The 17,418-nt window shown below is 39.1% G+C and overlaps 1 protein-coding gene and 2 long non-coding RNA genes across 4 annotated transcripts; all 3 read left to right on the top strand.

Moving 5' to 3' along the window:
- The first annotated feature begins 1,711 nt into the window (after window positions 1-1,711).
- On the top strand, window positions 1,712-11,165 carry LOC125989760 (rho GTPase-activating protein 23). The gene is made up of 22 exons (XM_049756049.2): window positions 1,712-2,780; window positions 3,646-3,840; window positions 3,941-3,971; window positions 4,162-4,254; window positions 4,643-4,721; window positions 4,810-4,870; window positions 5,015-6,293; window positions 6,684-6,792; window positions 6,901-6,940; window positions 7,018-7,155; window positions 7,236-7,544; window positions 7,620-7,681; window positions 7,941-8,047; window positions 8,179-8,288; window positions 8,357-8,509; window positions 8,610-8,688; window positions 8,766-8,839; window positions 8,920-9,009; window positions 9,105-9,230; window positions 9,298-9,430; window positions 10,036-10,067; window positions 10,143-11,165. The coding sequence occupies exons 1-22, from the start codon at window positions 2,583-2,585 to the stop codon at window positions 10,371-10,373; spliced, it is 3,729 nt and encodes a 1,242-aa protein (XP_049612006.1). The 5' UTR covers window positions 1,712-2,582; the 3' UTR covers window positions 10,374-11,165.
- An 86-nt stretch (window positions 11,166-11,251) lies between these two features.
- On the top strand, window positions 11,252-14,329 carry LOC137839752 (uncharacterized). 2 transcript variants are annotated; one of them, XR_011085923.1, is made up of 5 exons: window positions 11,252-11,382; window positions 12,134-12,213; window positions 13,406-13,606; window positions 13,932-14,044; window positions 14,143-14,329. It is a non-coding gene; the product is annotated as an uncharacterized lncRNA (long non-coding RNA). The 2 variants fall into 2 exon arrangements; XR_011085922.1 differs by having other exon boundaries at window positions 11,255-11,382; window positions 14,146-14,325.
- Window positions 14,330-14,990: 661 nt separating this feature from the next.
- LOC125989762 (uncharacterized) lies at window positions 14,991-15,483 on the top strand. The gene is made up of 2 exons (XR_007488715.2): window positions 14,991-15,111; window positions 15,171-15,483. It is a non-coding gene; the product is annotated as an uncharacterized lncRNA (long non-coding RNA).
- The last annotated feature ends 1,935 nt before the right edge of the window (window positions 15,484-17,418 follow it).

The following is a 17,418-nucleotide window of genomic DNA, read 5'->3' as shown; positions in this document are numbered from 1 at the left end:
GTTTTATTATATATATATATATATATATATATATATATATATATATATATATTTTGCTTTGTTGACATGGGGACTTTATAAATCTCTCAGAGTGTGACAGCTGGGAATCCCACTATCAAGTCACATGGTACATGCACACGATCCCCCTGATCCTTCCCCTCATCCCATTCTCTCACTAATGCTTGTCTACAGGACGGGAGAGAGGAAAAAAAAGCTTGAGGGATTTAGATGAGGAGAGGCAGCACGGACAAAGCTTGAAGCAAAGGAATAGCAGTGTGAGGCCACTTTTCAACCAGCAAGAATCTGAAGAAGGAAAGACGGAAGCATGGAAGGTATATAGAAATAAAAATGGTATATTTTGCAAAATAATTGAATAGTTGTTTCATTTTTACGAGAGAGTAATAATGATGAGACCAAAATAGCATGTTAGCATGTTAGTCAAAGAAGAGAAGGAAACAGTAATGTGAGTTGATATGTACAGCTCAGTGTCTTCAGTGGTCTGACCCTAGTGTGTGTGTGTTTGTGTGTGTTTGTTTATGTATGTTTGAAGACCTCCCCACCCTCTCACAGCTAAATTCACATCTTCAACTTTCACAAGCTTGCTACAACGAAAAGTCATACTGAGCACCATGGACAAGGTGAGCCAAATTATATACATATACTGTACATGTGTACATACACACACACACACACACACACACACACACATATGACAATTTATCACTTCTTGCAATTTAAATGCATAAATCATTTTGGTGTTTTCTGTGTAGAATTTTAAGGCAAGGTTTAAACCGAATCCATTTTGGAACACCAAAGCAGTATGTCGAAAAACTTTTCATTTTCTCATGTTATATGATACTGTACATTTATAAAGCATTTTTGAGACTTGAGAGTTTCAAATGCAACCATTTTCACTTTTATATGTGCCACTGCCATTTTGTTGTCAAATAAATGTAAAAATTTATAACCCAAAAAAAAAAATCCAGATAAATTATGCCAACCATCACATTATGCTGGATTCGGGATCCATTAATCTAACTTTTTGTACCATTGTCTAAATGACTCACTATATATCAGGATGCAATTTGCTTTAAGACCAAGCTCATCTGTGGTGAGAGAAGTATGGTTGTGCTTGTACAAATGTGAATTTATTTTCTCCGCTCCAGTTCACTCAACTACATCCGTGCTTAAAATAGAATTATGAAAGCTTGCCGTGTGTTAGTGTGTGCGTTCATTAGTGCGTGCTTGTTTGATCCTGACCTGATAAAAATGTTTCATCATCTTCCTGAGGCTTCTCAAAGGTCAACAGAACATCACCAGTTTCAGTTGATGCCCCAATTGGCTTTTTTTGCATTATAATCATAGAGACCCTGGTTGGGCTGAAATTGATGTTGATCACATACATTTGCGATCATAAATATCCCTCTATCCATTTTTTATACGCTCATCATAATTAGAGTGATGGGTGTGTGGAGACAGCATTTTATTGTATTAAAATAAATTCATTAGTCATTTTCTCAGCCACCTACGTATCGGTCAAGCCACCCTCAGACTAGTAGGAACTGTTCAAATATTTTAAAAAGATGATTTTTAAAGGTGAATACAATTTGCAATTTTAGTAATAACACATGATGCACAAATTGTCTTGGCGGGCCATATAAAATAATGTGGCGGGCCATATCTGGCCCCTGAGCCTTGCATTTGATAACAGTGATGTAGACAAAAGGCTGTTTTTAAAATGTTAATCCTTTATATGACCTGCTTTCTATTGCTGCCACATGCATGGAAGATTACACAAGCAGCAGTGTAAAACATAAAACAACTACATAGTTACATAATAACTACTGCTGGTCTGAGTGTTCATTCATTTTCAATGCTTATTATTATTTTTTTTATATGCACAGCGCCTCTAGGTCAAAAGGAATGTGGGGCATAAGTGAGTCACACATCACATGATGTTAATTTTGCTTTAACTTGACTCTCTCATGATTACGAGTCTGCATCGTGATAAAAATGTATGAAATGTTCCGGATAGTCAGTGCATCAACGGCAAGTGACATAGGATGGGGAAAGTTTTGCAATCTGTGTTAAGGAGAAATACATGAATAGTGATAAAAAAAAATCCCAGTGGAAGTCATGTGAATCAACAAACTCAAAGGAGCCGAAAAAAGAACTGGGATGTCAGTAACTTGAAATAGAAAGGGAGAGATAACCTCTCTCGCTCTTTTTCTCGTGTTCTCTATGAGTAGGCTGGGCTACATCGCCGAAGGATGCAAGGAATGTGAAAGAATGTGACAAGAGGGAGAGAGAGAGAGAGAGAGAGAGAGAGCTTGATTAAGTGGAGTAGGATGCTCTGGATGTTGAAGCAGTTCTATTTATTTTTTTTTCCCTTTAGCTCAGCTTCAATCCTTTCCTTCAGATCGAGCTGATCTGTCAATTCAGCCGACCAAAGAACTTTATCAAAAATCTAACAACGGACAACTGAAGGTGTGCTTAAAAATAATAATTCAATAGTGAATGAAGAGAACGCATTTTTTCTTTTATTCAACCTAGAATGCGCTTTTAGTCCGCATGGAGGTGCTATGCATAGGATTTCAGGTGCCGCACCAGCTCCCTCAGGACATACATGGTGTTTCCAGTGTTCAGTGGGGGTGGACTGTAGCGACGCAGAACCTCGTTGTATCTGGTTGGCAGTATTAAGAATTATTTCACCACAGCTAACCTCGATCACATCACTAAGAAAACCGGGATCCATGAGGATAATACAACACAGATCTTGGGTAAGGTGGGTTTATTGAAACCTTTTGAAAACTCTTAGCAATTTTTTTTCAGTTGGATAATGTAAGGTATTAATTGGTTTTATTGGTTATGTTGTTTTTCTTGCTTATAATATTTCTATATTAAGCTTTTTTCAGGTTTCTACATTTAACTATAGACAAATTTGTGACCTTTAGCGATCTCGAGGTTTTTGGGTGGCTATTTTTGTAATCCAGAAGTAAGATACCTTGTCTCTGCCTGTGTGGCTATGCATCCCTTTAAAACATAGGTGTCAAACTCAAGGCCCGGGGGCCAGATACGGCCCACCACATCATTTTATGTGGCCCCCGAAGACAAATTGTGCATCAACTTCATGTGTCAATACTAAAGTTACAATTGTTGTCACTTTTAAAAAAAAATACAGATATTGCTAGCAATTTTTGTTACCATTGAGCTTTAAAAAATATTGAAGTACGCGGACTTGGCAAATAAAAAAATGATTGATTGATTGATTGATTGATTAATTGATTGATTGATTGATTGATTGATTGATTGATTGATTGATTGATTGATTGATTGATTGATTGATTGATTGATTGATTGATTGATTGACTGATTCTTTTAGGCTGTGTAATGTTTTATAGGTAAGTCACAGAACCGTGAAATCGCATCTCAAGTGGGCCGGGAGCCGATGCAAGTTGGCTAGTATTGTACAACATAAAAAGTTACACTTCTTCCTACTCCTTTCGAACATGTATGACTGAAATACTATCACTGTCTTACTATTGCTCCTGGAACTTTCATTTGACGATGAATTTTTAACGTAACAGTGACTTAACGTTCGATTATCACAAAATGACTAATAAGCAATTTATTTCCTCTTGATAGGCTAAAGGACTGAAAGACAACATGGTGTCATCCAATGAGAATAGTCGCCAACCACTATCATCTGGTAACATGGCGGCCATGATGTCATCGCGTGGCCTTCAGACCATAAACCTCCATAAGAACTTGCATGGATTTGGTTTCACTCTGCGACACTTCATCGTTTACCCACCAGGGTCCCACCTGCACAACTCCAAGGTAAAGATGACAAATTCCACTTTTAATATAGAGAACCTCAAAAATCAACCACAATCTGTCATGATCCAAATTCCTCTAACCTACTCTGTTCTTTCCAAAGGATGAAGAGAATGGAAATGCAATTAAAAAATGTGAGTGCCATTTTTTTTTTAACATGAATATCCTTTTTAACATCCTTTTTGTATCATAGAAATGTCTAGTGAGTGACATTTTAATGACAGAAAGACTAAACTGTTCATCAAACTAATACTTGTTTTATTTACTTCAGGCTCACTGATTGTTGATGCATTATAAATGGATGTTCATGTGTGTTTGTCACAGGTCGTCAGCAGTGTCATTTGGAGGCTATGGACACCATTTTTGTGAAGAGCGTTAAAGAAAATAGCCCTGCTCATCAAGCTGGACTGTGCACTGGTAATTGACTCCAGTTACTAAATGAATCCATATTGGTCCATATTTAAGGCGCACCGGATTATAAGGCGCACTGTCGGTTATTGAGAAAATTGGAGGTTTTTAGGTGCGCCTTAGAGTGCGGAAAATACGGTAATTTGTAAAATTCAGAAGCGCGTGCTCACAGAAACATTTTCAGAATCGGGCAGAAATATTTAATGAAAAAATATTTTACATAGTTTGACTACACGCTTGATGAGTGGGCATAGACTTTAGAGACCCTCCCTATATGAAAGATAGTATTAAAAAAAGTTAAATGTGTGTGTGCGTGTGTGTGTGTGTGTGTGTGTGTGTGTGTGTGTGTGTGTGTGTGTGTGTGTGTGTGTGTGTGTGTGTACACATACCATCTCAGGCGACAGGCTAGTCAAAGTGAACGGGGAGAACATTCTTGGAAAAACGTACTCTCAGGTGATTCGACTCATTCAAAACAGGTAAGTGGGACGTTATGGGACAAAAATGTGGCTTTTTTTTTCCATCATGCCTTGAAGTGATATTAATTCTCTTTCTGCATTGTTGCAGTGAAAACAATTTGGAACTTTCTGTTATGCCAAAAGATAAAGAAGTCCTGCAGTTGATCAGCGTGCGTATTCGTTTTGTTTTTTGTCCTTCCTTTCCACTGCTCTTGCATTGCTGTTAGATGACTAACGTGTCATCCTGTGTCAACGTCCGTGTGTGTGTGTGTGTGTATCTGTCCTCGATAACATTACCTTCCCTCTGTCCTTAGGTGTACTCCCAGGAGTCCTGCATGAGAAACAATGACACATTTACAATCAAGGACAATATTCTCCCAGAGCCCCCCCTTCGTTATTGTTCTTCCACCAATCCCATTACTTCACAGCTAAGCCACAAACTTAATAGTGACCTGGACAACTCTCAGTGCAGACCCAGCCCAATGACATCAGCAATGGACAACCACCATGGTATTGCTTCAACAAACAACTGGATAAGAATGCCTGAGGACGTCAGCAATAAATTCGTCACGACAGTGAGGCATCGTGGCCGCTCCTCCTCAGCAATAAGTGCACTTGATTTTCACTTTGCCAACCACAATGCTGCCATCGCCTCGGCAACACCAACCCGCAAAAGCAGCCTGCCAGCCTTTGGTCACGCTCGTCCTGATTCCCTTTGCCACCAAACGTCGGACTGGTACTTCTGCCAAGCTGAGGTTGCGAAGCGTTCATCCTCTTGCCATAGCAGTATGTTGTACTCTGGACCTCCATATCCTGACAATGTCTCTTTAGAGCCTAACATTTTGCATCATCATCAAACTTCTGCAGCTTTTCATGATTCTTACTTGCATGGGGAATTGAGTGGTATTTCAAGACCGGTAAGCATGTCAGAGAATTTGCTGGCAGCATATGCAAAGTATGAGTATAACTATGGCCGTTTTTTTGAAACACTAGAAAAAGCCTCTGAAATGATTCCACTCTGCTCAGACAGTCCTTCAAAATTTAGCCAACAAAGGGAACAGAAAACCACAGGAGGAAATGAGCACCAAATCAAAAGTACAGTGTCTTCTACAGTGCCCCCTTGTGGTAAGCAATCAGGTCAGCAGGAAGCTGAACCACAAACAAGGCGACTGGCAGATGAGTTGGTGGGTTACAAAAATCACATCAAAAGCACATCAATGTCTCACGAAACTCCCCATCCCTTCCAACATGCACAGACTTTACAAAAGCCAGGTAACTGTGGCCCGCACCTTCGCTGCAGTGCAGACAGCAGAATCAGTGAGCCAGAAATGGCGACACAATCACAATGGACTACCACCCCACCTGCATCAAATGACCCAACTCCAATGGGATGTAATAGAGATATCATTTCCCAGATCTCTCCAAAACAGCCTTTGTGTCACAGACCACTTGCTCATACTTCAAGTCCCCAGTCACCAGAGTCACTGAGTGAAAGCCCCTCGCCTGTCTCTATTGGTCCTGGTTGCAGTCGCAGCACAAATGGCAGCTTGATGCAGCAGGCATACAACTCCCTGTCTTCTATTCCCTTCATAGGTGAGTGCTAACTTTCCTCATTTATTTATTTATTTATTTTATTTTATTTTTATTATATATTTTTTAATTTATTCATTCATTTATTTATGGTTTCGTAAAGTTAGGGATAGGAATGCGATGTTTAACGGGAAAAACTGTGGAATGTCAGTACAAGTCTATTTATTTTATTTTTATTTATTTATCTATTGATTTTTTCATTTATTCATTCATTTTTTTATGGTTTCTTAAAGTTAGGGATAGGAATGCGACTATCTTTAACGGGAAAAACTGGAATGTCAGTACAAATCTATTTTTAAACTTTGTATTTTACCGTAATACATTGCGTTAATCGTTGTATCTGTTATATCTCATTTTACCCATCTTACTTTTATTTTTATGGTGTATTATTAGGCAGTATCAAAGGACGTCGCTCTTCTTATCTGCTGGCCATTTCTACCGAGCGATCAAAGTCTTGTGATGAGGGTCTTAATAACTTCAAAGAAGAGGGTCATGTTTTCGCGTAAGCATGGACACAACACTAATAATATTTTGTATTGTCTCTAAAATGGGTCAAATTGATATGTAGGAAAATTAAACACACATTTTTTTTGTTATGTATGTCTTACAGGAAATTACCCAAAAGAGTCAAGAGTTTTTTCATTGATGGGGTGAGTTTTTTTGTTGCTGTAGTTTTCATTTTCATTTTCTCTGCAAGTCTTTTGAGACACAATGTATTTTGTGTTAGTCTCTTGAGAGTCTGAAAGCACAGGAGGAGGCACAGTCCAAACGCCACTCGACCTCTGAACTGGGAACCATTACTTTCAGTGACATCTGCAAAGAGGGTTGGCTACACTACAAGCAGATTCTCACAGACAAGGTGAAGGTAAGGGACCAGACCTTCCATTTTATTTATCTTCAGGTATTCAAGATTAAATGCAGATTTTATTTTGTCTCTACCTGTAGAAAGTTGGTAGCAGTATGCGGACTTGGAAACGCCTATTTTGCGTGCTTCGTTCCCATACGCTTTTCCTCTACAAAGACAAAAGGGAGGCTATTCTTAAAGGGTCAGGACCTGGTTCAGGTCTGGATGAGCATCCACCAATCAACATTCGTGGCTGCCTAATCGACATTGCTTATAGCCAAACAAAGCGCAAGCATACTTTAAGACTGATGACACAGGACTTCTGCGAATATCTGCTCCAAGCTGAAAACAGGGACGACATGTTAGCATGGATTAAGGTTATTAGAGAGTACAGCAAGATTGACAATGAGGTAAGCAAATATTAATTATCTAACTCAAAGCTGACCTGTTTGATTATTAAATTGGTTTCTTTATATTTATTTTAGGAGATTGGTTTTTCAAGACAGGCTCTTATCAACAAGAAGCTGAATGACTACAAAAGACAGAGGTCAGAACACACAAAATGGTGGCGGTGACATTGCAAAGAGCCGTAGGGGGCGCACTAACATTAAATTGATATTAGGTAGGGGCCTGCAAAATATCATCCCAAATGGCATCCGGGCCACGTGTTTGAGACCACAGTTACAAGGGCTCATATAATCGTTGACGAAGACATTTGACTCATGTTGAAACAAAATTTTAACAGTATAGTGTTCCCTTTTTAACAATTACTACCACATTTAAAAAAAAAATTGTGTCATTTACAGTTTTACAAGTAACAAGGCAGACTCTTCCCTTAAAACTCACCGTATGATGCCTCCCTTCCTCTTGGCGAAGAATGACTACACATCAGTGAATCAATCATCCAAAACTGGTGGGTACAATCATGGCTTTGCTCTTTTATGTAATCCGTCTGTCCGTCTATCCATCCATGGGCATTTTGAATTAAACAAAAATTGACACCACTTTGGACTATAAATGAAAACTTATGTCTTCTGGACTCAGTTGATAAGACACCATGGGGCATCAATATCATGAAAAAGTCGAAGAAGACAGACAAGCCAAAGGTTTTTGGTGTGCGCCTTGAGAACTGTCAACCTGCGATAGACCACAAAGTAAGCCTAGTCTTCTGTTTTGATAATTACATAAATAGTCATTCTTATCATTTCACCTGTCTCTCCAGTTTGTTCCCCAGATTGTGGCGATGTGTTGTAGTGTGGTCGAAGCAACAGGTTTAGAGTACACCGGAATCTACCGAGTACCAGGAAACAACGCCATGGTGTCCAACCTGCAAGAACATCTCAATAAGGGTTTTGATATTAACACTACTGAGGAGGTGTGGCACATATTTTCAGAAATGTTATCATTGCAATATTTTTTATCGTATTTAAGTTGGCAGCTGTTAAGTAAAATGTCTCCCTCCTCCGTTTCCACAGAGATGGCAGGATTTGAACGTAATCAGCAGCCTATTGAAGGCATTCTTCCGAAAACTTCCTGAGCCATTGTTTACTGACGGTGTGTAATTCTCAAATTGACCATCTTTCAACATATTCTCAATAAATAAATAAATCCATAAATATTTTTTTTTGCAGACAAATACAATTACTTCATTGATGCCAACCGGATTGAAGACACAAGGGAGCGCCTGAAGATAATGAAGAAACTGGTATTTAGTTAAAAAAAAAATATAAAGGTTTGCCAGTGTAAATTCCTATTATTATCTAACTTTTTTTTTTTTCTTTCCAGATTCATGATCTACCAGATCACTATTACCACACCCTCAAGTTCTTGGTGTGTCACCTAAAAAGGGTGGCAGATAACTCTGAAAAGAATAAGGTAGTGCCATATTTAATGTGATGTCATTTGAATAAGTATTTACTATACAATTTTGAAACATTGAGGATAGATACTATTTGATATATTATTTCCAGATGGAGCCAAGAAACCTGGCTCTTGTCTTTGGTCCCACACTGGTCAGGACATCAGAGGACAACATGACAGATATGGTCACCCACATGCCTGACCGCTACAAAATAGTCGAGACGCTAATCGTACATGTAAGAACTTCAGAGGTCAAATTAAGTTGAACTACATTGCAGTGATGTTATCCTGGTTTTTGTCTAGTGTGACTGGTTTTTCTCTGGTGGTGAGCTTGATAAGCATGAGAAAGCTCCAGATGAGGAGATGCAGCCCATGCCGAACATTGACCACCTGTTGTGCAACATTGGCAGGCCAGGTATGCCAGGAGAAACATCAGGTGAGGTTAAGAATATTTTTTTAGTCATCAGAAATTTTCCAACATTTTCATTGATTGCATATTATTGCAAATGTTTATACAGATGATTTATTTTGGATCAGTGGTTAAGTTTTGGCTTTTGTGGGAGTTTTTTTTTTTTTTTTCCCCCGTTACAGTCTGTCTGTTAGAGAGCATTAGGTTCAGACAGGTTTGAAAGTTTGGACAAATTGTCATTTTTTTCAATGATTAATGTGCTGGTCCAGATGGATGGAGTTGTGGATGTGAGTGAATGACCAAATTGTCCCAAGATAGCTGCAACATTATTGATCTATAGGAAATTATACTGTACTGTCCTTCCAAATATTTATTGCTTTTTTCCCCCCTAGCTGAAACAATGGATCAGCTTCTTGGGTAGGACTAGACCTTCCTTTTGTTTGTTTATATTTGATGTTACACTGTCTTTCATTTGCGCTTTCCATTAGTCTTTTTGGTATGCCAAATTAAAAGCACTCACCATTGTTGCAGATGTCAACGTGAACACTAAGCTGTCTCATTTGCTCAATTCAAGAGGTTGAACTAAAATACCAATTTCTGTTTTTGATTATCTCAATATTGCTTCTTGACAGATTTCACCACCAGCGTTTCATTTAAGTCAAAGGTAAGCAAAAATAAATATAATTACATAACAGACTGGAAAACAAACATTTGATTGACAGCACTAAACTTCTTTCAGCTTTCTTTGACCTCAGTGAAAAATCGAAACACCAAGGAAATCCTGTCCAAGCCCTTCACCATTGTGACCCGTAAAAAATGTCCCAGTGGCTATTTCCCAGACAGCAGTTCAGATGAAGGCTCTGTGTATGAACCTATGAAAAGACCAGCAATCATGGAGAAACACAAATGGTTGCAAGAGACAACACAGTTGGACTTGTCCAGGGAGAATTTCTTACTCGTGGTTAGTTGAGCAGTTGTTTGACCACAGTTAACCATGGATATGTGGAACAAGATGAAAGCTTGGAAGTGCCACACTGTGGTTGTTTAACCCAAGTATACTCATATCGCTCCCCTATCATGTTCCCTAAGCCATGGAGGTATTAATTGGCATCGAGACTTGCCGTCTTTTTACCTCTTATTAGGTCAGTGTAAACTCAGTGTTTGACTGTAATTTTTTTGTCATACCTTTTCCATCTCATTTACCGATGGTACACTCACATTACCAGAAAATGCAACATTCACACACACAATTTTCAATTTTGGGGATTATTCTGTTGCTTTTTTTCAATTGATTAATCAGATTTCAAAATATCTTCCACATATGTTGCACAAGAATATTGTAATGTCTAAATGACGTGGACAAGATTAGATTGGCCAAATATGCGAACGTGTTTTTTTTTCTTTCAAATGAGCAAAAGCAGCTGTATCAAGTATGCCAAACTTTTTTTTTTTTTACAAAGGATAACAAAGTGATGTCTTTTTTAAATGTGCTAAGCATCAAATACATTGACATTTACATCTGTGTCAACATATGTTAAAACTACATTATTCCTCTATTGTTTACCATACCTGAAACAAATGGATCTCAATGTGATATTAGCATGTTAAACAGTATTTGAATGCTCATGTATGGAATGTCTGTGTTTTTCTGTTTGGACCAATTTTGTAACAGTTGCACAGCGGTGATGTTAACCATTGTATGTAACCATTGTATGTATGATTTACATACACACAGTATATATTAAATTATTTGATTTGATAATTGATTTTTCTTGTTTTTTCCATCAGATTAACTGCATGTTTGATGCGTTTAACGTTATTGTTAATGTACTGTCTAAAAATTATTCACAGATACATTTTGGTAGTTGAGCAGCATTCTTGCGATAGGAATGCATTCAATTATTTAAATTGAGCTTTCTCAGCTACCGTACTAATTTGGTTCACTGAGCGGGTCTTCCTGACTACCAGCCGTGATTTGAGTGAGTAATGTAACAATTTTCAAGCTCTCTATTTGCCGTTTATATTTAAGTGGATGTGTATATGAGCATAAATACGCCACGAGCTCCTCGATTTTTGTTGTTGTTACTCGTTACGTCACTCGGAGCTCGCTCGCTAGCAACACAGGTGGCTTGTTAGCTAGCACGCCCACAAGTGGCACTCAACTGTCGATCAAATCGTTAATCTCGCCAAGCGTCTGATTGGAATATTTTGTATATTTTCCACGCAAAAACCGATGTCCAAAGTGGAAGAGTGGAGGTTCCACTACCAACATACAGAGATGATCGTTGGTTCTGATTGTGTAGATTGTGTTCGAAAGCTGTAGTCGAAAGTTGTAGTCGAAAGACGTCCTTAATTTAAGTGGAATGGTGCAGTACAAAATGTCCCCAGCAGAGGGCACACCTCCTCCATAGTTGAGATTAGTAAAAGATTTCTGTCAGTTGATAGTTTTGTCATTTTCGATGTTAAAGAAAGTTTTAAAAATGAGCATGTGTTCATGAATTTATTTCAAAAGAACCCCCAAAAGTTTAAATTGATCAAAGTTGTGCATTTTATAAATAGAAAGTAATATATGTTCAAGATGAATAAAATCACGAGCTAAAGGAATATGAGAGGAGCACTTTGTTTAATTTTTAATTTTCATACATTAAAAGTGAAATACGAATTTCAACATCAATCTTTTTGTGTAAAAGTATGTTACTAATCCCTTTTTTTTTCCTGTTCGCTTGACAGGATCGCAAATGTTTGTGACCCAAATGTGCAGCTGACATGTCTTGTGGGACATGTAGAAGGGACGGACGGCAACACATGATGTGAGTACACAGTTTACACACTTGAGGAGCTCATGTGTGATGTCACATTGCGCCACAAGAGTGCACATTGAGTGCATTGACCCATCTAACTGAACTTCAAACATTTGCTTCAGGCACTTCACAGACATCGTCACACACTTCTGGACATGTTTGTCAATGTCAGTGATGAGGGCCAAGTTAGTTAAAATAATTCAAATCTATATTTTTGACTAACTTGGCTTGTGTCGGTGTCATTGAAAGACATGTCCAGAAATTTGTGTGCCGCCTTCATCCACACAGTCGTCAATGTTTGTGTGCAACTTGAATTAATCCCACTCAAATATTGACTGCTCAAATATTTTCTTTTCTGTCCAATAAATTGTTCAACTGAATTGCAAGTCTTGTATGTGTTTTATGAGCAAGTCTGCCCTAAACCTATTTGAAGCTCTTCATGCATGGTGATCGTTACAGTGGCGAAGTGTTCAAAGGCTGCTAGAAGTTTTGAGGTGAGAGTTCAACTTCAGTCACTGCAATGGACACAGGTCTTTGACTGATCCTCATGTCTCAAAATGACTCAAAACTGTAGCTTTGAGTCATGTGGGATGGAGGGGAACAGTCAAAGACCTGTCCATTGCAGTGACTGAAGGGCAACTTTGACCTCAAGACTGAAAAAGAGCCTTTGAAAAACTATCTGCCACTTTGCCCGCCCCTTGACCATGCCTAAAATTCAATCTGGCCAATCACAATGCAGCCCTGATTTGCATAACCACGCCCACAAAATAACAACCAATCAAAATGCAGCAATGTGCACTTTTGACCAATCAAATGGTGTAATATTGATATGACCACGCCTACTTCATATCCACCAATCACAGTGTTCCTCATTTGCATATCTACGCCCACTTTTCCACCAATCACAGTATTTTATTCTCATTGCACCACCTACTTTTGGAGGCCTCAGCGAATCATAGTGCTGCCTTGCTCCGCCCCTTTCCAATTTTGTTCACAAAAATCCAGGGGTGAAAAAAATCTGCTCCCAAAAAAAAAAAAAAATTCAGGAAAAAAAATCAGGAAAAAATTTTAGGAATTTTTTTATAAAAAGTTTTTTTTTTTTAGTTTTTATGTTTGTAAAGTTTTGTTTTTAATTAAGTAAAAAGACTAAAGAGTTGAGAGTTTAAGTGTTGTTTGTAATCATGCTTTATTTCTTTTGCAGAGTAGACATTCAATCACAAAGTCAACAAGAAAAAGTTGCAAGTTGGATGACAGTCTGCTTGTTGCTGCGTCGTTAAGTGTTTAAGTGGCCGTGGACAAGTCGGTGTCTGGACCTGAGGAAAAAACCAAAAACGGATGCAAAGTTAATTCAACTTGTGCAGGAAAAAAAACATTTTGGGCATGAACCCTACCAGTGATAAAGGTTAGTTGCAAGTTGGATGACAATCTGATGCTTTGAAGTTAGCAAGTGAGATTAGCATGGACAAGTTGGGTGTCTGGACCCAAAACAAACAAAAAAAGTGGTCAAAAGTTAAGTCAAGTTGTACAGAAAAAATGTTTGGGCATGAAACTTACGAGTGAGCAAGATGAGTTATTTCTGGCACCAAGTGTTTAGAACTGCATCACCAGGACGTTGATCTTGTTCTTTACTCACTGTAGAAAATAAAGCAAAACGATTGGTAAAGAAGTTGTCATGGGGAATGGGCAATTAAGAGCATTAAAGCACATACCTTCTAAATGTCTCCCAGTTCTCAGGCCTCCTCAGATTTTGGCTTCAGCAACTTGTGGATGATGAAGCAACAAGACCCAAAGTGTTGCTGACATGCGGCTCTGCACTCGTCTTGGCTTCTGCTGGGAGCAGGTACGTTATGATGCTCCACACTGGACACAAGAAAAGTCATTCAACTTTAAGACAATTGGAACATTAGCTGAAATGACATGTGCCTCCCTTCTTACCAGCAGAGGGCGCATCTTGCTTCACCTGCTCACGCTGCAGTGGCTCCATCTGCATGACAAGGAACATGCAAGTAGACATACTGATGCCATTCTCATCCTAATTGTGAATAGTTAAGTTTTACTGTGCACTTCTGCAGGAGCTCTTTACTTAAGCCAGCGAGCAGCTTAGTAGACTCAACACAAAGATGTTAACGTGACACTTCTGGCAAGAAGGTAGCGTTTCACCTCAAGTCCACCTGTAATCAAAGGGTGCAAATCCAGGTCCAGAAAGTGCAAAGGCTATCAGTTTGGTTTTAACCATAGGTGCTTCTACTTGGGTCAGAGTAGAAGCGGAGTAGAAGCACTCTTGGCTAAAGCTAAAGTGTGGCTGGCTTTCCACTTTCTGGACCTGGAGTTGCCACATCTGCCTGTAATGAGAAGGAACAGACACATTTTTAATAGAGTTGATATTTTTATTTCAAACTGAAGACTGGAACCTCCTGCTGGAGCAGCTGGGCATTTGTGCACTTTAAGGATGAACAGCAGGCTGAGCTCCTGAAGATTCTCCAGAACGGACACACCTGCACACAACACAAACAAGGGCACAGTCTAGTTGTGATTCAGTAAGTTTATTTGCACGTCTCAACACTAAAAATGGTGGTAGCTTTGAGGACCTTCTGGATGTTTTTCCAGCAGGTGGCACGTCTTGGCGGCAGTCCCTCAATGGCACTCCTACTGGAAGCTGTGCTGCGTGAAGAAAAAGCAGGCAAGTTTTCTTGAAACTTAAACATGTCAAGATTTGGTGGCTTGTGTCACCTGTCTGCAGGTTGAACAGGAAGTTGATCATGCCACATTTGCTGCACCATTTGGAACAAACACCAGTGACATCTTTGCAACACGTTCAAGACTAGTCGAGCCATACTGCAGGAACCTGGTACTTAACACCACCTGGTGGACAAGAGTAGGAAAAACATGCACCAACAGCAAGACCAGGTAAAGTACCTTGAGTGTCCTGAGTGCAAGGTGTCTCCTTACCCTCCTCCCTTATCCAGAGTCACAGCTGGCGCTTGTCTGTCCTGAGTGGAAAAAGTTTCATGAGTCATATTGCGGTACTGATAACCCATTGAAATAAATTTGCACATGTATCAAAGTGTGCGTCACCAATGACGAGAGCAGCGCAGCACCGGACTTCTCTCCAACCACAGCTTGCTGGCCTGAAAGACATGGTAATTTTTTTTTAAACCATTGTGCTCTTTAAATTTCAACCTTACGAGTTAGTTTAGCTTAGCAATGTGACGTTTAGTGAGAGTTGACCTGCAAACATCTCATGAAGCCATTCCTCAAAAGACAGGAAGTCCATTTGAAGGCCTGCGGACAAAAAAAAAAAAAGGGAAATCTTGATTAGTCACTTTAATCATGGATGTCTTAAATAAAGAGGAATTCTTCCATTTTGCAGTCATACTGGCCTTTCTGTTGATGATGCAAGCCTGTGGACAGAAATGAGACAATTAGATTTACTCAATTGAAAGCGTTAACTTACGATTACACTTTGAAATGCATTGGAAGTTAGCTATTTTAAGCTCAATTTGAAGAGTCGCACCTGTAGACAGAAATAACACAATTAACACTCAAGCATTAAAATGTATTTGATTAATTTATGTGAATTGTTGTTTGGTCTACTTACCTTCGGCTAAACGGCGCTGTTGTCCAAATGCTGCTAAAAGTGTCGATATTATTATGTGCACATACACGGCCTGCTTCACAGTTAAAATAAAATAAAAATAACTTACCCGCAATCAAATTCTTGAATTGAGCTCATCCGCTTAAATGCACGTACGTTTTGGTGCAATTTAAGGCCGTCAAAGGCGTTGATGGCCAACGCTAGAGCAAACATTTCAGGCAGCATGCTAGCAAGCTGTCAGCACGCCAAACGTGCAACTTGACGCTAAAAGTGAGAAAAAGCAGTTGGTTGTTAAATGCATTGAAAAGTCATCACTCACCTTGAGTTTTAAAAATCTTGGTAAGATACGCTGTCAAAGTTAGAGATGATCTCATAGAAATGCGTGCAGACCAGCAGATGGACGAGGACGCTGCAAGAGAAGAGCAAGAAACTCTGGCACGCTTTTCCCGACTTTTATAGGTTTCCGGTGATGACGTCATTAGGAAGAAAAAAATAAAAAATTCTCACAGAAGCTTAGAGAAAACAAGCGAGAGCTATTAAATAGAAGTCTCCGTCCGCTGATGGAAAGTCACACCGGAGAGTCGAACCCATGTCCTTCGATTCCGGTGGTCGAGTTGTAAACCACTCGACCATCACTTGTGGGCGCTTGCGTTGGCTCACTTTTATATATATAGATCAGGTTACGTTACAGGTAACGTTCATAGTGATGGATAAATAATCAAAAACAGCTCTTTTCGATGTATCCGAAGTAGTCAAGTGGTTAAAACTTTTGCCTAGAGTTCAGGAGACTCGGGTTCAATTCCAACCCAGGGTGGGTCTCGAACTACGGTCTCCTGATCTCCAGGCCATGTCTTATACCATTGAGCCATCTTGACTGAAAATTTTCGGAGTTTCTTAGTGTATTTGAATGAAAGTGTCTTGACTAGAACAAATAGTGACTAGCGCCTATTTCGTCGTAAATTCCCAGTAGCTCGGTGGTAAAGTTTTTGCCTTGTAATCATGAGAACCGAGTTCGAATCCTCTTTGGTTTATTTTAATTCTTAAATGTAGCATAACGTTGGGATCGAACCCTGGTCTACCGATCACCAAGCCAAGTCTTATTCCGCTCAGCCATTTGTAATGGAAATTTTTGGAATTTTTTTATGAGATATCTAGTGAACACATCGCCGTGTGAGATATAGTCTACCGATCACCAAGCCATGTCTTATACCACTCGGCCATCTGGATTGGAAAATTTCGAAATTCTTAAGTGTGTTTGAAGCGATATGTTACTGTAGCCGTACGTGGTTATTAAGTAAAAAAAAAAAAAAAAAAAAAAAAAAAAAAAAAAAGCCTTACTGTACTTGGTAATTTTGTCTACGTAAAAAAAGTCTTACTCTACGTTAGGGTGACCAGACGTCCTCTTTTCCCGGACATGTCGTACTTTTCAGCCCCATAAATATGTCCGGGGGGAATTTAAAAAAACGGTCCGGGATTTTGTTCGACTGCCTCACATGTACAGTACATTGTCAATAGAATTGCCACTGCGTCACACTTCACTCTATACCAGGTTTCTCTGTAAAAAAAAAATGAAGTGGCCTGTAATTAGGTACACCTGAAAATGGTGTGCCTAATGAAGT

This window comes from Syngnathus scovelli, chromosome 20 (assembly GCF_024217435.2).
Source record: "Syngnathus scovelli strain Florida chromosome 20, RoL_Ssco_1.2, whole genome shotgun sequence".
Classification (NCBI taxonomy): Eukaryota; Metazoa; Chordata; class Actinopteri; order Syngnathiformes; family Syngnathidae; genus Syngnathus; species Syngnathus scovelli.
This window is presented reverse-complemented; position numbering and strand designations above follow the sequence as displayed.

Coding starts and splice junctions, on each gene's coding strand:
- LOC125989760 (XM_049756049.2), top strand. CDS start 2,583: ATGCATAGGATTTCAGGTGCCGCACCAGCTCCCTCAGGACATACATGG. Junction 8,048..8,178: donor GAATCAATCATCCAAAACTG/GTGGGTACAATC, acceptor TTCTGGACTCAG/TTGATAAGACACCATGGGGC. Junction 9,010..9,104: donor ATAACTCTGAAAAGAATAAG/GTAGTGCCATAT, acceptor TATTATTTCCAG/ATGGAGCCAAGAAACCTGGC.